Raw genomic sequence first — 17,865 nt, forward strand, 5'->3', positions numbered from 1 at the left:
CCTACTCACTCTTGGAGGGATGGGGTGAAGGTGTGTGCATGCATGGGGATTACTAGTCCTGAGCTTTTGTCCTCTTATGTTCTTCTGTTGCTTTCATAGCTCTGGCTGGAGGGGAGCTTGTGCCCATAGGATTTCCATGCTTCCAAAGTAGTTTAATCTAGGGACTTGTTTTTGACCTTCCTGATATGAGTTTTGCAGGTTTTTGACCCAGGTTTGGATCTGTTGACTTGTTCCTGGTTGGCAGTGGAGTTTCAATAGACTGCTGATGGGCTCAGCCACTATTAGCCTGCTGGGAGGCTCTGAAGATGAAGAGCATCTGAACTACTGCCAGCTCCCCTTTGGTTGGGGACACTAAACTTTGCTTCCAGGATCAGAATCACACAGCCACCATTTGCTTCCAGAACTTTTTCCTTGCTCAGTACACAGTTGGGTCACCATTCACAAATGCTGCTCTCTACACTGGGTTTGTGACCTGGCCCTAAGTAGTAGATAACAGAGTTGTCAGATGACACCTGACCCCACACAGATGCTTGTTGAGGGACCCTTCAAGATCATTTTCTGTGACAGTACTTTCTGCCTTATCTTGGCCCTCTCAGTCCCTAAGTGCCAGGATGATCCATAACATGCTCCTGGCCAGACTCCATCACCAGGACCCTCAACCCTCTCTGGCTCCCAAAGCTGCCCTGGGCAGAAAAAATGATTCACTCAGACTCCTTCCTGGCCTTCCTGATCAGAATCTGTCCGGTATATTTTCTAGATCTGTCAAGGAGACGAGTCAGGTGAACTAGACTCTTAATGTTTCCTCTCGCTCTACCATCTTGATTCAGCCTCCAGAAAATACAAATCTTTAGATTTCTTCTAATCTTAATTCAGAAACCTGTGTTCTAATCCAGGCTCTGTAATTAACTGTCAGTTTCATGATTTTGGACACCTCTCTATGCCTGTTGATGACAGGATAAGACTGGTTTCTCCTGAGATGCCTTCTAATTTTGTAATTCTATGACTGTGAAAAACCAAAGGGCTAGATATTCATGCATAATCCCTTTGACTACTACCTTGTTAAAGGCAGTTTTTAATTACCAATTAATATTTGAAAATAAAAGGGCTATTGGCTCCTCTAGTCATATTCTAATTATTCTATTAAACTAACAAAGAGATCAGATTTTTTACAACTGAGAGGTCCATGTCAAGGAAATTTGCCATTCTGAAAACTGTACACATTTCTATATTATTACATTTGTCAATTATTATTTGTTAATATAGGACAAACAACTCAAGTACTAGTCATTCCAAATTTCTATTGCAATTACTAGATCCCTACAGTTATCTTCAATCCTTCTACAGTCCTGTTTACAGACTTTTAAGGCAAAGCCTGGAACTCTATTAGGGAAGGGCCAATAATAGCTCATTTTACAAGTAGAGAATGCACAAAGGAAAATCAATTTCAATTAGTATGAAGAAATATATGGAATATACACTCAATCTGGCAATAATTCATTCAATTACCATGGGGCAACAGAGGGATCATTGAAGCAAAGAAAAAATTCTTAATAACATAGGCCATTACTACTAACTGACAATTATTTATGAATTGCAAGCTTTGCAAGGCATTTATACTATAAATTATATTACTTTGCCCCTCACAATAATCCCGTATGTTAAGTACAATAAATATGTTAAGTACAAGTACTATTACCCTCATTTTAAAGATGAGGAAACTGAGGGTCAGAGAAATTTTAACCTTGTTTATGATCATACAACTAAGTAATGTTGGCAGCATGTGACTCCAGGTCTCTCCTGACTCCAAATCTGACACTTTCAAATAGGAATCTACAAAAGGAAGGAAAATAAATTTTGGGTCTAATTGCAAACACCATGCTACATGAGAAGAGGAAACCTATGAAGCTTAACTCTTGGGAGAACTAATAATAAATAAGAGCACAGACACTCATCAAGGTTGGGCTAAATGCAGTCTAGCTTAGGATAAATACGGATCAGGCCAGATAGATTCTGAGATACCTTCCAACTCTAAGATTCTGTGATTCCTTCTACTTCTTTTATTTTCTACCCATAAAAATTCACTTTAAAGATTCTATAAGAAAAACAAATGAAGATCTTTAGGTTGGATAAGGATAACTAGAGACTAAACTAGAGTAAGACACCATACCTAATATATTTTAACTCTTGCCAACTTAGTACTTTACTAAATAATACAAAGTGTTTGAATTTTTGTTTGGCCTCATTTTGGTGCAATGAGTTCAACACTTCAAGGTTAATAACTTAACTACAACAAATATTTTTAACATGGTCTTCCTGTCCAGTCAAACAAGACAAGATAGTTTTAATACCCTGTCAGCCCTTCCCCCCATCATAAGACACCTTCTGTTATAGAGGACACCTATTCCCACCATAGCCATTCTTTTCAGGTGACCTGGGATTCCCCCCTTTACTAGTCTCCAATTTAGTAAAAGCTAAAGACTAAAGTCTTTAATCAAGTAAAAAAACATTAAAATATCCATTTATATAATCTCTTATTCTGAGTGTAGACCTGATTTTAATAATCCCAATTAGCAGTGAGTGTTGGAGTTCCAAAGTTTTCTGTTTATGGGATAAGTGAGGGTTTGTTAAATGTTATTAAACTACTATTAGGACCCAGCTAAGAGTCCCCCATAATGGATAATAAGGACTTGCAATGAAGCTGGTTATACAACTCAGATTCTAAAAGTTCCATAGTTATGATCTTGACAGTGATGTAATTTGTGATGCAGACTGAGACTAGCCAGATCATCAATATAAGGAGACTAGCAGTAACTCTGAAGAACTGATGTGAAAAAGCAAAACTGATGTAAAGTGCATTATGTAAATAATTAAGTGGCAAAATTAAGTCATAAATTAATGTCTCCATATTTTTCTTCCACATGGAACTTAACTAAATTTTATGCTTGTCTTACTTCTACTTATAGAAATAACTGAATCTTAAAACTAGAAACAGGTGATCTAACCCAACATTATAATCAGAGCTGTAACTTGCTCAAGATCCTCTGGTGAAAAGAGCCTGTACCCAAACTCAATTCCCTTGATTCCTGATCCAGTCCTTTCTATTACAGTCCAGAATTTCGAAAATGTGATCAGAAACAAATTTGAGTAGCAAAAATTCTGGAGATCCACCCATACAATCTGAATAATTTTTAAAAAAGCAAGAAATTTTTCTCAATTAGAAACACTAATCAGGTAATTTGATCTCCAAAAATAAATGGTTAAAATACTGGGCATATATATCCTAAAAAGTCAAGAGGATAAAAGATCTAATATATAACAAAACAATCACAGCAGCACTTTTCATAACGGCAAAAAGCTGAAAAGGAATTAATAAATTGTGGCATAAAATACATAAAAATGATAAATGTGAGGTTTTTCAGAGAAACATGAGATGACTTACATGAACTGATAAATAATGAAATTAAAACCAGGAGAAACACACAATAATGGAAATTAAAACAACAGGTAGGTAAATTCCAATTAATTGCCATGACCAAGAGAATTCCTAGATAACAGGTGATGAAATATACTTCCCTCCTCTTGGAAAGAAAGAGGCTGTTTTGCTTAGCTGTGTTTCTTTGTTACAAAGGAGGATTTGATGAGGGAGAAGGGGAGAAGGTACATTAGATAACAAAAACAAGAGAAGTGAAACCCGTCTTACCTATCTTCTTGTGAATTTTTTCCAGATCGCCTCTTGTTTTTAGCCTCTCGGGGTGATGATCGGATTTTCTTAGCTGGAGGAGCTGAATCTCTTCCATAATCTTCATCTTAATGGTTAAAAATGAAATTATTTGTTTCACAGAATAAAAACGAGCACTACATTCTTATTCAAGGTGTTCCTTTGTAATAGATTGGTGGGTAGAATCAGAGTCTCCCTAATACGGGGGGGTGGGGGGGGTGGGGAGTCTAGTGAAGCCTATAGACTCCTTTCTCAGGATTAAACTTTTAAACGCACGAAATATATAGATTACAAAGAAAATTCTATGTTGAAATAATTATAAATTTAAAAAAATTCATAGACCCCCAACATTCTATCATTTCAGGCAAATGTTTCATATCTACAATTTCACAGGGTTAAAAACCCTCTGGATATAGAGGCAAAAGACCTTTATCATAGCAAGAGATTTCTTACGTATCAAAAAGCATTAACAGGACTTTAGAATTTGTGCTCATTCCTATAAGCTTATTAGAGAAAACTGTATCAGAAGGCTGAAATCTAAAAGAATGAATTATTATTATTGATAATTTATATACACTTACTATGTGCTAGGCACTGTGCTAAGTGATTTATAAATATTATCTCATTTGATCCTCACAACAAATCTGGTAGTAGGCACTATTATCACCCCTATTCTACAGAGGAGGAAACTGAGGCAAAAGCAGTTAAGTGACTTCCCCAGGGTCATACAGCTATTGAGTGCCTGAGAAAAGATTTGAACCTGGGTCTTCCTGACTTCAGGCCCAGTACTGTATCCACTGGGCCACCTAGCTCCTTATCTACCAAGCAGAGTAAACTTGAAGAAAATCCATGAGACTTAACATACGTACAGATCCTAAAAATAACTTTTCTTTAAACTTAACTATTAATAGTGAAAGTATTTTAGAAAAGGCATGAGGAAAAAAAGACTATGGAATATTTCATTTTGGGAATTCTTTTCTCTGCTAAAAAGTCTAATGAAACATGACATTCAAGAATTAAACAAAAAAATCCCATTATATTTTTTTCAAGATATTCATTCCACACAGTTATAAGCTAGGTGGTAGTACAGTGGATAGTGCTACACAGGTGTCAGGAACTGAGAAATCTGGCTTCAAACACTTAGCAGCTGTGTGACCCCTGGGCAAGTCACTTAATTGCTGCCTGCCTCAGTTTCCTTATCTGTAAAATGGGAATAGTACCTACTTCACAGGATAAAATGAGATGTTTGTAAAATGTCTTGCAAATCTTAAAGCTCTATTTAGCTGCTTATTATTATTATAATACTGTCTGGATATTTTACAGAAACAGTATTTCTTTCAAACTTGAGACTTTATAAAAGCATTTACTATTATAGTACATTTTAGGGTATATACTACTTCTTGAAAGGGTACAAACTTACCTGCATCATCCGATTCCTGAAACTGTGAATAATCGACCACCTTCCGGTTTCTGCAAGGAAAAATTTAAATAGCAATTAATTAAGAACAGAGGTCACAGGGGTTATTCATGGCACCCAATATATATCACCTGTTTTATTCAACAGAATAAAGTGCTTACTTTATTCAACACAAGGCTCTCTAAAAGTCACTTAAAAGAAAAAAAGTTCTCTCAAGAGATTTACTTTTAATGTCTTGATAAATACTGCAAAATGTCTATTTTTAGCAGCTATTTTCTGGACAGTATTGAGCTATTTAGAACCACCATTCAACCACAGTCAAGTGGAATGATAGCAACACCTCTTTGTGAATGTTGTAACTGTACCTCACTGTACCTGAACCTTGTAATTGCAGGGATTTTGAAATCCATGACAAAGAGAATGTTCCAAAACAAATTCCAGCTAAGATGATGCTTCTGCCTCCAAAAGTCATTTTAATTTATTTAGCCCACAAAGGGAATGATGATTCAAAGAAATTCAAACTGTGACTACTAAAATTTTAAAGATCTTCTTATATTTGAACAAGTCCATTCCCATTCACTGGACTAGGGACTACTGTACTACTTTCTAATGTGCTTTCTCATGATCTCAACCAGAAGTTAAAAAGAACTTAATGCAGATACATTATATTCTATAATTAAAGCCATACATCAAACTAAACAAAACGCACATTAGAGTACATCAACAAATCAAATATAGATTATTAACTCAAGTATTAACAATTCTATGTGCCCAAAGGGCTATAAAACCCTGCATAAACTTTGACCTAGCAATACGATTACTAAGTCTGTATCCCTGAAGAGATTAAAAAAAAAGGACCTCTATGTACAAAAATATTTACAGCAGCTCTTTTCTGGGGGGCAAATAATTAGAAGTTGAGGGTACACCCATCAATTGGTGAATGGCTGAACAAGTTTTGGTACGTGATTACGATGAAATACTATTGTTTTAAGAAATGGTGAGCAGGATGATCTCAGAAAAACCTGGAAAGACTTGCATGGGCTGATGCAAAGTGAAATGTACTGTGTATAGAGTAACAGCAATGTTGTAAGATGATCAGCTGTGAATGACTTAAGTTATTCTCAGCAATACAACAATCTGAGACAACTCTGAAGGAATCATGATGAAAAATGCTATCCATCCCCAGAGAAAGAACTGATGGTATCTGAATATAGATTGAAGCACACTTTTTAAAAATTTTTCTTGAGTTTTTTTGTTTTTTTTTTTTGGGGGGGGGGGTTGTCTATGTTTTCTTTCACGACATGACTATTATGGATATATTTTGCATGACTATACATAATTGCTTGCCTTCTCATTGTGGGGTGGGATAGGGGTGGGTGGGAGGAAGGGAGACAATTTGGAACTGAAAGTTTTAAAAAACAAATGTTAAAAATTGTTTTTACACGTAATTAGGGAAAAATAAAATACTAAATAAAAGCCAAAAAAAAAAAAAAAAAAAAAGAATGAACAGTTCCAGTAAAGCCTCATGAGAAATTTGATATTCTTTTTGAGATTTATCTCTTTAGTTATTTACTTAATTTCTACTGCCCTGGTTACCTGTTACCGCTATTCTCACATCAAGATGGGTAATTTTTCTTTTTATTAAAAGTTTTCCCAATCTGGGTATTTATCCTCCCCAATCTAGATTCCCCAAGTATTACTAAAAAATAGGAAAACAGATCAAAGTTTTATATTTACTTTTTTATTCCTAGTCATACATACATATTCACTTACTAAGCTGACTATTAATTACCAGCGTCATCAGAGAAAAAAGCAACTTTTCTCCTTATAATATTGATATTGTTAATCTTTTTACTTCATAACACCAATTAAACAAAATAGAAGATTAAGTCAAGTGTTTGCTTTTTATAACTTTACTAAAAACAAGTTTCTCTAAATGCTTGATATTGATAAAATATTTTAAGTAAAAAAATGATCACTGTCCCTAATTATTAAAATTATTTGACTTATAAAATTGCTCAGAAGTTACATTTGGTTAAGTGACCAGATTCTCCTTAATCTTCAAAGGATGCTATGTATTATTAAGTATGCAATTAAAAGTAAAAAAAGGTGAGGCAGAGCCAAGATGGCAGCTGGAAAGCAGCGACATGCCTAGGGCTCTCCCCCAGGACCCTCCAAAAACTGATAAAAAAATGGCTCTGAACAAATTCTAGAACTGCAGAACCCACAAAATAGCAGAGAGAAGCAGGGCTCCAGCCCAGGATAGCCTGGATGGTCGCTGGGTAGGGTCTATTGCACACGGAGCTGGGAGTGGAGCAGAGTAGAGCCCAGAGTGGGCTGTGCCCAGACCAACCAGACCAGGAGCCGCGTGGAACAGGCCCTAGCGCCCTGAATCAGTGAGCTGTGGCAGTTACAAGACTTCTCAACCCACAAACACCAAAGACAACAGAGAAGGTTAGTGGGAAAAACTGTGGGGGACAGGGTGAAAGGAGTTCGAGGTTAGGCCGGGGCAGAGGAGGTGGTGCAGCTACAGAACTACAGCTGCAGATGTTTCTGACCCCAGGCCCACCTAGTGGGAGGAATTAAGTGGCAGATCAGAGCTGGAGTGCAGAACCTGCTTAAGATCTGAGTCCAGTCCAGGTTGGCAGGTCTTGAGGGAGGAGTAGCGCTGGTGTGGCAGAACTTGCTGTGAGAAATAGCTCTGAAAACAACAGCGCAGCCCCTCGAGCTTGGAACAAAGTACTCGCTACTCTACAAGCAGTCATGCCCTAATAAAAAACTCAAGGGTCAAGTACTTGGCTGGGAACATGGCCAGGCAATGAAAACGGACTCAGATTTAGACTCAGACTTTGATGTCTTTCTTTTGGGACAAAGAAGACCAAAACATACAGCCAGAAGAAGTCAACAAAGTCAAAGAGCCTACATCAAAAGCCTTCAAGAAAAGCATGAACTGGTCTCAGGCCATGGAAGAGCTCAAAAAGGAGTTGGAAAAGTAAGAGAAGTAGAGGAAAAATTGGGAAGAGAAATGAGAATGATGCAAGAAAACCATGAAAAACAAGTCAATCACTTGCTAAAGGAGACCCAAAAAAATACTGAAGAAAATAACACCTTAAAAAATAGACTAACTCAAATGGCAAAAGAGCTCCAAAAAGCCAATGAGGAGAACAGAATTAGTAAAATGGAAAAGGAGGTCCAAAAGACCACTGAAGAAAATACTACCTTAAAAATTAGATTTGAGCAAGAGAAAACAAGACATTATAAAACAGAACCAAAGGAATTAAAAAATGGAAGACAATGTCAAATATCTCATTGGAAAAACCACTGACCTGGAAAATAGATCCAGGAGAGATCATTTAAAAATTATTGGACTACCTGAAAGCCATGATCAAAAAAAGAGCCTAGATATCATTTTTCAAGAAATTATCAAGGAGAACTTCCCTGATATTCTAGAGCCACAGAGCAAAACAGAAATTGAAAGAATCCACTGATCACCTCCTGAAAAAGTTCCCAAAAAGAAAACTCCTAGGACTATTGTCGCCAAATTCCAGAGCTCCCAGATCAAGGAGAAAATACTGCAAGCATCCAGAAAGAAACAATTTGAGTATTGTGGAAACATAATCAGAATAACATAAGATCTAGCAGCTGCTACATTAAGGGATCAAAGGGTTTGGAATATGATATTCTGGAAGGCAATGGAGCTAAGATTAAAACCAAGAATCACCTACCCAGCAAAAATGAGTATAATGCTCCAAGGCAAAATATATATTTTCAATAAAATAGAGGACTTTCAAGCTTTCTCCATGAAAAGACCAGAGCTGAATAGAAAATTTGACTTTCAAACACAAAAATCAAGAGAAGCATGAAAAGGTAAACAAGAAAGAGAAATCACAAGGAACCTACTAAAGTTGAACTGTTCTGTTTACATTCCTACATGGAAAAATGATGTGTATAATTCATGAGACCTCAGTATTAGGGTAGCTGAAGGGAATATATATATATATATATATATATATATATATATAGAGAGAGAGAGAGAGAGAGAGAGAGAGAGAGAGACACAGGGCACAGGGTGAGTTGCATATTAAGGGATGATATCTAAAAAATTAAAATCAAATTAAGGGATGAGAGAGGAACATATTGAGAGAGGGAAAAAGGGAGAGATAGAATGGGGTAAATTATCTCACATAAAAGTGGCAAGAAAAAGCGGTTCTGTAGGAAGGGAAGAGGGGGCAGGTGAGGGGGAATGAGTGAATCTTGCTCTCATCAGATTTGACCTGAGGAGGGAATAACATACACACTCAATTGGGTATCTTACCCCACAGGAAAGGAGGGAGATAAAAAAGGGGCAATGACAGAAGGGAGGGCAGATGGGGGAGGAGGTAATCAAAAGCAATCACTTTTGAAAAGGGACAGGGTCAAGGAAGAAAACTGGATAAAGGGGGATAGAATAGGAAGGAGCGAAATACAGTCTTTCACAATATGAGTATTGTGGAAGGGTTTTACATTATGATACACATGTGGCCTATGTTGAATTGCTTGCCTTCTTAGGGAGGGTGGGTGGGGAGGGAAGAGGTGAGAGAATTTGTAACTCAAAGTTTTAAAAGAAGATGTTCAAAAAAAAAGTTTTTGCATGCAAGTAGGAAATAAGATATACAGGCAATGGGGCATAAACATCTATCTTGCCCTACAAGAAAGTAAGGGAAAAGGGGATAGGGTGGGCAGTGGGGTGACCAAAGGGAGGTCTGACTGGGGAATGGGGCAATCAGAATATATGCCATCTTGGAGTGGGGGGGAGGGTAGAAATGGGGAGAAAATTTGTAGTTCAAACTTTTGTTAAAATTAATGCTGAAAACTAAAAATATTAAATAATGATTTTAAAAAGTAAAAAAGGTACTATGACACAAATAAATTGATACATAGATTGACTTAAAAATTGGAAACATTTTCAATGGAGCAATTCCTGCTATCTTAGGGACTTTTCAAAGCATTTTTTTCAAGTTCTACTTTAATACAAAGAAAACTAAGTAATTAGCATTAATGTACTAATGTCACTCAAGATAAATGAACTGAAAGGATTAAGAGAAGCACAGTAATATTACTACAATTAAACTGAGAGACAGGCTGGTCAGATACAGTTTCATTGTTTCAATATCTAACCTGAGAGGAAGATATGAGGAGAGATTTCTCAAATTGTGCTCAAGGGATGAGAACAGAGAAGGAAATCAACAGTATAAAGAATATACTACCAGTGTTGAAGGTCCCTCCAAATCTTTACTTTAGGTAGTTTGAAGCCTTTTTTTAAACTTGAAAGACAACTGAATATAATCGTGGTTAATGAATTATTCTCTGTGTTTGCCTATAAGCAAAATGTAAACTACAGAATAAATCACAGTATTTCAGAGGTGAAAAGGACCTCAGTGGACACATATTTCAACCAATGCTAAAAGAAATCCCTGCAAAGGATCCATAAGTACTAAAATATTTACAGCAGCTCCTTTCACAGAAGCAAAATCTGGAAACCAAGGAGGTGCTTGCATACTGGGGAAGAGCTAAATAAATATAGTATATGAATGTAATAGGATGTTATTATGCTCTAAAAAAATGAAAAAGAAAGTAAGTACAATTTCAGAGGAAATGGGGAAGGCCTGTATAAACTGATGGCAAGTGAAGTAGGCAGAACTAGGCAAATAACTTACACAATGAGAACATTATAGAGAAAAAAATTAACTTTGAAAGACTAGAAATCTGAAGGATGAAATGATTTAGTCCAGAGGACTAAAGAGGAAAACATGCTACCGACCTCCTGCCAGAGAGGGTTGCATTTGAAATGCAGAATGAAACACATGTTTTTGGATATGGCCAACATGGGAATTAGTTTCTTTTGATTGTGAATATTTGTTATAAGGTTTTTTTTTCCTTTGGTTATTTTTCAGTTAAGAGAGAAAACAATGCTTGTTAATCAGTAAAAAAGAAATAAAAAATTAAATAGAATTGCCACAAGTACTCATGTAGACTTTGCTTAAAGGCCTCTAACAGAGAACCTACCACCTCCCAAGGCAGCCCATTCCCACTTTTGGATAGTTTTAACTAAAAGCAAAGAAGCTTTTCCTGACACTATGCCTAAATTTGCCTCTGCAATTTCCACTCATTTCCACCAGAACATTCCTGGTTCTGTGTTGTAGGGCCAAAGTGAAAAAATTCAAACTCTTCTTCCACATACTTCTTCAAATACATGAAGCCAGCTATTTTGTTTCCTGAAGTCATCTCTTCTACAAACTAAAACTCCCAATCCTTGGATAAGTTAGAAGCCTTACTAATTAGAGCAGAGGTGAAGCAAGGATGCCCATTATCACCTAGCTATAGCAATAAAACAAGAAAAAGAAATCAAAGGAATAAAAATAGGCAATGAGGAAACAAAAGTATCACTCTTTGCAGATGATATGATGGTATACTTTGGAGAACGCTAGACAACCAACTAAAAAAACTAGTTGAAATAATTAACTTCAGCAAAGTTGCAGGATATAAAATAAACCCACATAAATCAGAGATAGAAAAATATTCCATTTAAAGTAATTGCAGACAATATAAAATTAAAATACTTGGGAGTCTACCTGCCAAGACAACCCAGGAATGCTATAACACAATTATAAAACTTTCTTGCACAAATAACGTCAAATCTAAACAACTGGAAAATTATTAATTCTCATGGGTGGGCTGAGCAATATAATAAAAAGTCTATCTAAATCAATTTACTTATTCAGTGCTGTACCAAAGTACCAAAAAGTTATTTCATAGAGCTAGAAAAACATAATAAAATCATCCTGAAGGACAAAAGGTAAAAGAATTATCGAGGGATTAAAAAAAATGTAAAGGAAGGTGGCCTAGTAGCAGCAGATCTCAAACTGCATTACTAAGTGGTAATCATCAAAACCATCTGGTACTTACTAAGAAATAGAGTGGTAGATCAGTGGAATAGAATAGGCACACATGCAGTAAATGACCACAGTAATCTAATATCTGACAAATGCAAAGATCCAAGTCTGGGGGACAAGAACTTGATACTTAACAAAAACTGCTGGGAAAACTGGAAAGCAGTTTGGCAGAAACTAGGTATAGAACAACATCTCAAACTGTATACAAAGATAAGGTCAACATGGGCACATGATTTAGACATAAAGACTGATGTAAGCAAATTAGGAGAGCATGGAATAGCTTACTCTTAGATTTATGGAAAAGGGAAGAATTTATGACCAAACAAGAGTAGAAAGCATTATGAGATGTAAAATGGATAATTCTGATTACATTAAATTCCAAAGGTTCTGCACAAACAAAATCAATGCAGCCAAGATAAGAAGAAACTGGAAAAAAATTTACACTAAGTTTCTCTGATAAAGGTCTCATTTATCAAATAAATGAGTCAAATTTGTAAAATTATTAAGTCATTCTCCAATTGATAAATGGTCAAAGGATGTGAACAATTTTCAGCAGACTGTATTTATAGTCATATCAAAAAATGTTGTAAATCACTACTGATTAGTGTGAGAAATGATTCTATTCCAATCAGTATTAATCAATTTGGTATTTTACATAAATCATATAGGGATAATTAGATAAGACTGGTTCTTACAGTAGTCCTTTATAGTGGGCCTCAAACATTAATATAATGTTCACTACTTGTTTACAAGTTATGAAGCTCACTTGCTCAACCACAAGAATGCTGACAAAGATATTTCCATCCTGTTTTACTCAAATTCCATGTCCAAACCCAGCATGGGTGGGATGCCTCGATTCTTTAGAAGGCCCTCCAACTTACTGTTGTACCTTAGGCTCACTGTCTCTTGCCCAATATGAGCAGGTGACCATTTTATGACCGCTTGATCACCAGAGATGACTTGCCCAAGAGCAAGGTCTATCAACCAATGAGATTCTGTAGTTTATCGTGCTTCTTTTGGATATTTGGGCATCAGACCTTATAAAAACAAGGTCCTAGGGATCAGGGGCATCTCAGATCATGAGGAAGATCTGAGGTCCACTTCACTTGAGGTGACCATGGACCCTTTAATAAAGTGTCATTGGCTCAGAGGTCTGCCTCAATTTTTTTTTTAGGCAATTTTAAACTAAACATAAGAGAAATGTAAATTAAAACAACTCTGAAGGACCACTTCACACCTATTAGATTAGCTAATATGACAGAAAAGGAAAATGATAGATGATACAGAGGATGCAGAAAAATTGGGACACTACTGCATTGTTGGTGGATTTGTGAACTGATACAACCATTCTGGAGAACAATTTGGAACTATACCCAAAGGACTATAAAACTGTGCACACCTTTTGACCCAGCCAATACTATTACTAGGTCTGTACCTCAAAGAGATTAAGAAAAAAAAAAAAAACAAAACGAAAAGGACCTATATGTACAAAAATATTTACAGCAGCTCTGGTAGTAACTGAGGATACCCATCAATTGTGGAATGGCTGAACAAACTGTGTGACATGATCAGATTGAATCTTTTTAAAGTTGAAGTCTTGAAGTCTTTTTTTTGAAGTCTTTTTAAAATTGATCCTAAATGGGGCAGCTAGGTGACGCAGTGAATAGAGCACCGGCCCTGGAGTCAGAAGGACCTGAGTTCAAATCTAACCTCAGACACTTGACACACTTACTAGCTGTGTGATCTTGGGCAAGTCACTTAACCCCAACTGCCCTGCCTTCCTCCATTCAAAAATCAATAAATGAAAGCAAATGTTGAAAACTAGAAATAATTAATTAAAAACATTTAAAAAAAATTGATCCTAAATTCCAAAAGATTCGTGATGGAAAATGCTATTCACATCCAGAGAAAGAACCATAGTGTCTGAATGCAGATTGAAGCATACTATTTTCTTTGTCTCTTAACTTAATTCATAAATTCAGTTGGCCTGTAATAAGTTTAGAAATCCAGTTCTCTTGCTAATCACTGTTCTCGAGGAAATCTGTTATCAATGAGGGATGTGGGTGAAGACCACAGTGTCTTTACATTATCAGGTTATCTTTCAAGGATGTCTGGTTTATCATCCAAAATAGTCTGGTCCACTATATCTGACTTTGCAAGTAGATTGAAACACTGAACATTTCTTAGTCACAGGAGGAAAGGAAGGGGTTGTTGATAGCCTCTCATTTCCAATTTCAAATCAATCATATTGTCCCCCATGCCTTGGCTCTCTTAACTAATCACAGTGATTTAGCCATTCACGATGTTGAGCTCTCTTTAAACCATCATAACTTGTTCCCTGCCTATGAAGTCCTGTTCTGTTCTGTACTCCTTAAAACCACAAAAGAGCTGCCTCCCTCATTTGAGGTCTTAGCTTTGCTAAGGAAGCTGAGATCCTCTTTATTGCTAAATTCGTACTTTACTTATAAATTTATTGTGCTTGGAACTTTGTGCCTCAGTCTACCTTTAACTGCTACATGTGGTATGATTTATAGCAGCTCTTTTTGTGGTGGCAAAGAGCTGGAAACTGGGGTGATGTCCATTAATTGGGGAATGACTGAAAACGTTGTGGGATATGATTGTACTAGTGTGCTATATAGGTAATGATGAGCAGGGCAGTTTCAGAAAAAACTGGAAAGATTTATATGAAATGATGTGACGTGAAGTGAACAGAACCAGGAGAACACTATATAGAGTAATAGCAATATCGTATTATGATAAACTGTGAATGACTTAGCTATTCTCAGCAATACAATGATCCAACACAATTCCAAAGGACTTATAAAATGAAAAATGTTATCTACCTTAAGAGGAAGAACTGATGGAATCTGAATGCAGACTGAAGCATACTTTTTTACTTTTATTTCTTTTTAGCATTTTTTGGGGGTCTATTTTTTTTTTGTAACATGGCTAACATGGAAATGTTTTGCATGACTGCACATGTATAATTTATATCGAATTACTTGCCTTCTCAAGGAGGGAAGAGGGAATTTGGAACTCAAAATAAAAAAAAAACCAATGTTAAAAATTGTTTTTACATATAATGGAGACAAAAATAAATGGGAAAAAACCCCTCCAAATTTTCAATTGACCCTTATACATCATGAACTCAAGATCCTTCACCATCCTGGTTGCCCCCTTTGGACACTCTCTAGCCTATCAATGTAAATTTCCAAACTCAATACAATATTTCAAATGAGCTCTCGCTGTACATAAAGTGGGGTTATAATCTCCTTATTCCTGAAAATTATAATTCTCTTGCAAAATCACACTGTTGACTCATAAACAACTTGTATTCTCCCATACCTCTGCATTGTGTTGTCCTGCAGAATTTTAGTCCATAGGATAGATCCTACCTATCTTTCTTCTGGACCCTCTCAAATCTGCTTTCCTCAGATCTAGGCTGCATATCAGAAGATTGTCTGGCTTTCCTTTCCTTTTCAGAAATTTTGGGAAGAAATGATCACTTTTCCCAGACCTTCCTATTATTTCCATCCCAACAATGAGTTTCTCCTTGTTAGTGAAAATCTGATTAAGTATAGAATTTCCCCTCTTTGGTTTCCTACCTTCTGAAGGATGAAATCATCATTAAGTATAAAAGTTAATAGTGGCTCTGCTTTTGGTAAACAGCCTGCTCCAGAATTCCAACTAAGATCATGTTTCTCTACTCACCAAAGGTATTTTAATTTATCTAGCCTATACACACAATGATAAGAAAATCAAATTAAAACTATGGCCACTAAAATTTTTTAGTGTATACCAATTCTCTTGACTAGGGACTAGTAAACTGAATTCTAATGTGATTTCTCAAAATCTTATCCAGAAGAATGCTGATTTTTATAGCAGGTGCACATATGATTAAAAAAACTATATAGAAAGGCAGCCATTCTTTGTATTCTTGTGTCCCAACAAGTTTTAAACAAAAAAAGGTATGGAAACAAGATGTAAACTTAAGGAACTAAGCCTTTAAAACCCTCAGTCATAGAATTTTGGAATTATAAGGAACCTCAGAAAAGCAGGCAAGCAGGGAAGGGGTAAGAAATCTTTACAGGAAGTTTCCCTGATACAGGTCTCATTTTAAGATTTATAGGGCAGTGGTATTAAACACAAACAGCAATTTTTGTTGTTAGAGTCTATTAATCCAAAAGGATTAATAAAGATCCCTGTGGGCCACATAGTGATACAGTTTTAAAATGTAGTATTTTTTTTAATATTTTTATTTTGTTGAATATTTCCCAATTACATTTTAATCTGGTTCAGGTTACATTAGAAGTGTTGTGAACAGGGGCAGCTAGGTGGCGCAGTGAGTAGAGCACCAGCCCTGGAGTCAGGAGGACCTGAGTTCAAATCTAGCCTCAGACACTTGTACTAGCTGTGTGACCTTGGGCAAGTCACTTAACCCCAATTGCCCTGCCAAAAAGCAAAAAAAAAAAAAAAAAAAAGAAAAAAAAGAAAAGAAGGGTTGTGAACAGCATCATGTTTGACATCTCTAAAACAGGGAACTCATTCGAATATATAAAAAGTGTCTGTCATTCCCCAATTGATAAACAATCAAAAGAATTTGAACAGGTACTTTTGAGAAGAAACCTAAGCTATTAAGAACCAAAAAGGGGGAAAAAACCAAACACCTCTCAATTACTAATAGCTAGAGAAATATAAATTAAAACAGTCCTGAGACTCCATCTCACATGCATCAGATTAGTAAAGTTGACCAAAAAAAAGGAAAATGACAAATGCAAAGGGGAAACAGATACATTAAGGTACACGGTTGGCAGAACTGCGAACTGATATAGCCAGTCTGAAAAGTGATTTGAAACTATTCTCAAAAATTTTGAAGTGTGCATACTCTTTGATCCATGGTATCAATATCTGATCTATACTCCAAAGAGATTAAAAAAAGGAGAAAGGATCCACTCATATAAAAAAAATTGTAGCAGTTCTTTTTATGATAGTAAAGATTTGGAAACTGAAGGAATACCCAACAAGTGGAGATAAAACAAATTATGGTATATGAATATGATAGAATGTTACTGTGCTATAAATAATGATGAAGTGGAGGGATTCAGACAAACTTGGGAAGACTTAAGTGAACTAATGTAGGTAATAAAAACTTAAGTTCTGACTTCATGTCTGACACAAGTGCTAGAGTTACAAATAAAGGCAAAACAGTTCTTGCTCTCAAGGAGCTCACAGTCTAATGGGGAGACAACATGAAAACAACTACATACAAATAAGCTATATCAAGAATAAATGGAAAATAAAGAGAAGGAAGGCACCAGAATAAAAGTGAATCAGGTAAGGCTTCTTGCAGAAAGTTGGATTTTAGTTGGGACTTGAAGCAAGCCAAGGTCAGGAAGTGGAAATGTGGAGGGAGAGAATTCCATGCATGGGAGACAACCAGTGAAAATACCCTTAGTCAAGAAATGGAGTGTCTTATTCAAGAGAAAGCAGAGAGGCCAGTGTCACCGGGTAGCAGAGAATACGAGAGAGGATGTAAAATATAAGATGACTGAAAAGGTTGGGTTGGGGGATGGGCAATGGGGAAAAATGTTATAAAGGGCTTTAAATTCCAAACACAAAATTTTATATTTGATCTTGGAGGTATTAGGGAATAAAATAAGCAGAACCAGGAGAACAATTTATATAATGCCAATATTATTATTAAAGACAAAAAACTTTAAAAAAAATTTATTTTAAAACTGATCAATGTCAATGTGCAATGATTCCAGAAGTCTCATGATAAAACATGTTATCTACCT

At 36.0% G+C, this 17,865-nt stretch overlaps 1 protein-coding gene across 2 annotated transcripts in view; it reads right to left on the reverse strand.

Annotated features, from left to right (window-relative positions):
- NUCKS1 (nuclear casein kinase and cyclin dependent kinase substrate 1) overlaps positions 1 to 17,865 on the reverse strand; it is a 46,895-nt gene that overhangs the window by 14,682 nt on the left and 14,348 nt on the right. For both annotated transcript variants that reach the window (XM_036753922.1, XM_036753923.1), the window contains exons 2-3: positions 5,139 to 5,188; positions 3,701 to 3,806 (exon numbers count right to left, since the gene is read on the reverse strand). In XM_036753922.1, coding sequence (XP_036609817.1) covers positions 3,701 to 3,806; positions 5,139 to 5,188 — 156 coding nt within the window. The remainder of the gene's footprint in view (positions 1 to 3,700; positions 3,807 to 5,138; positions 5,189 to 17,865) is intronic.

The sequence above is a fragment of the Trichosurus vulpecula genome, chromosome 4 (genome assembly GCF_011100635.1).
Source record: "Trichosurus vulpecula isolate mTriVul1 chromosome 4, mTriVul1.pri, whole genome shotgun sequence".
Taxonomy (NCBI): domain Eukaryota; kingdom Metazoa; phylum Chordata; class Mammalia; order Diprotodontia; family Phalangeridae; genus Trichosurus; species Trichosurus vulpecula.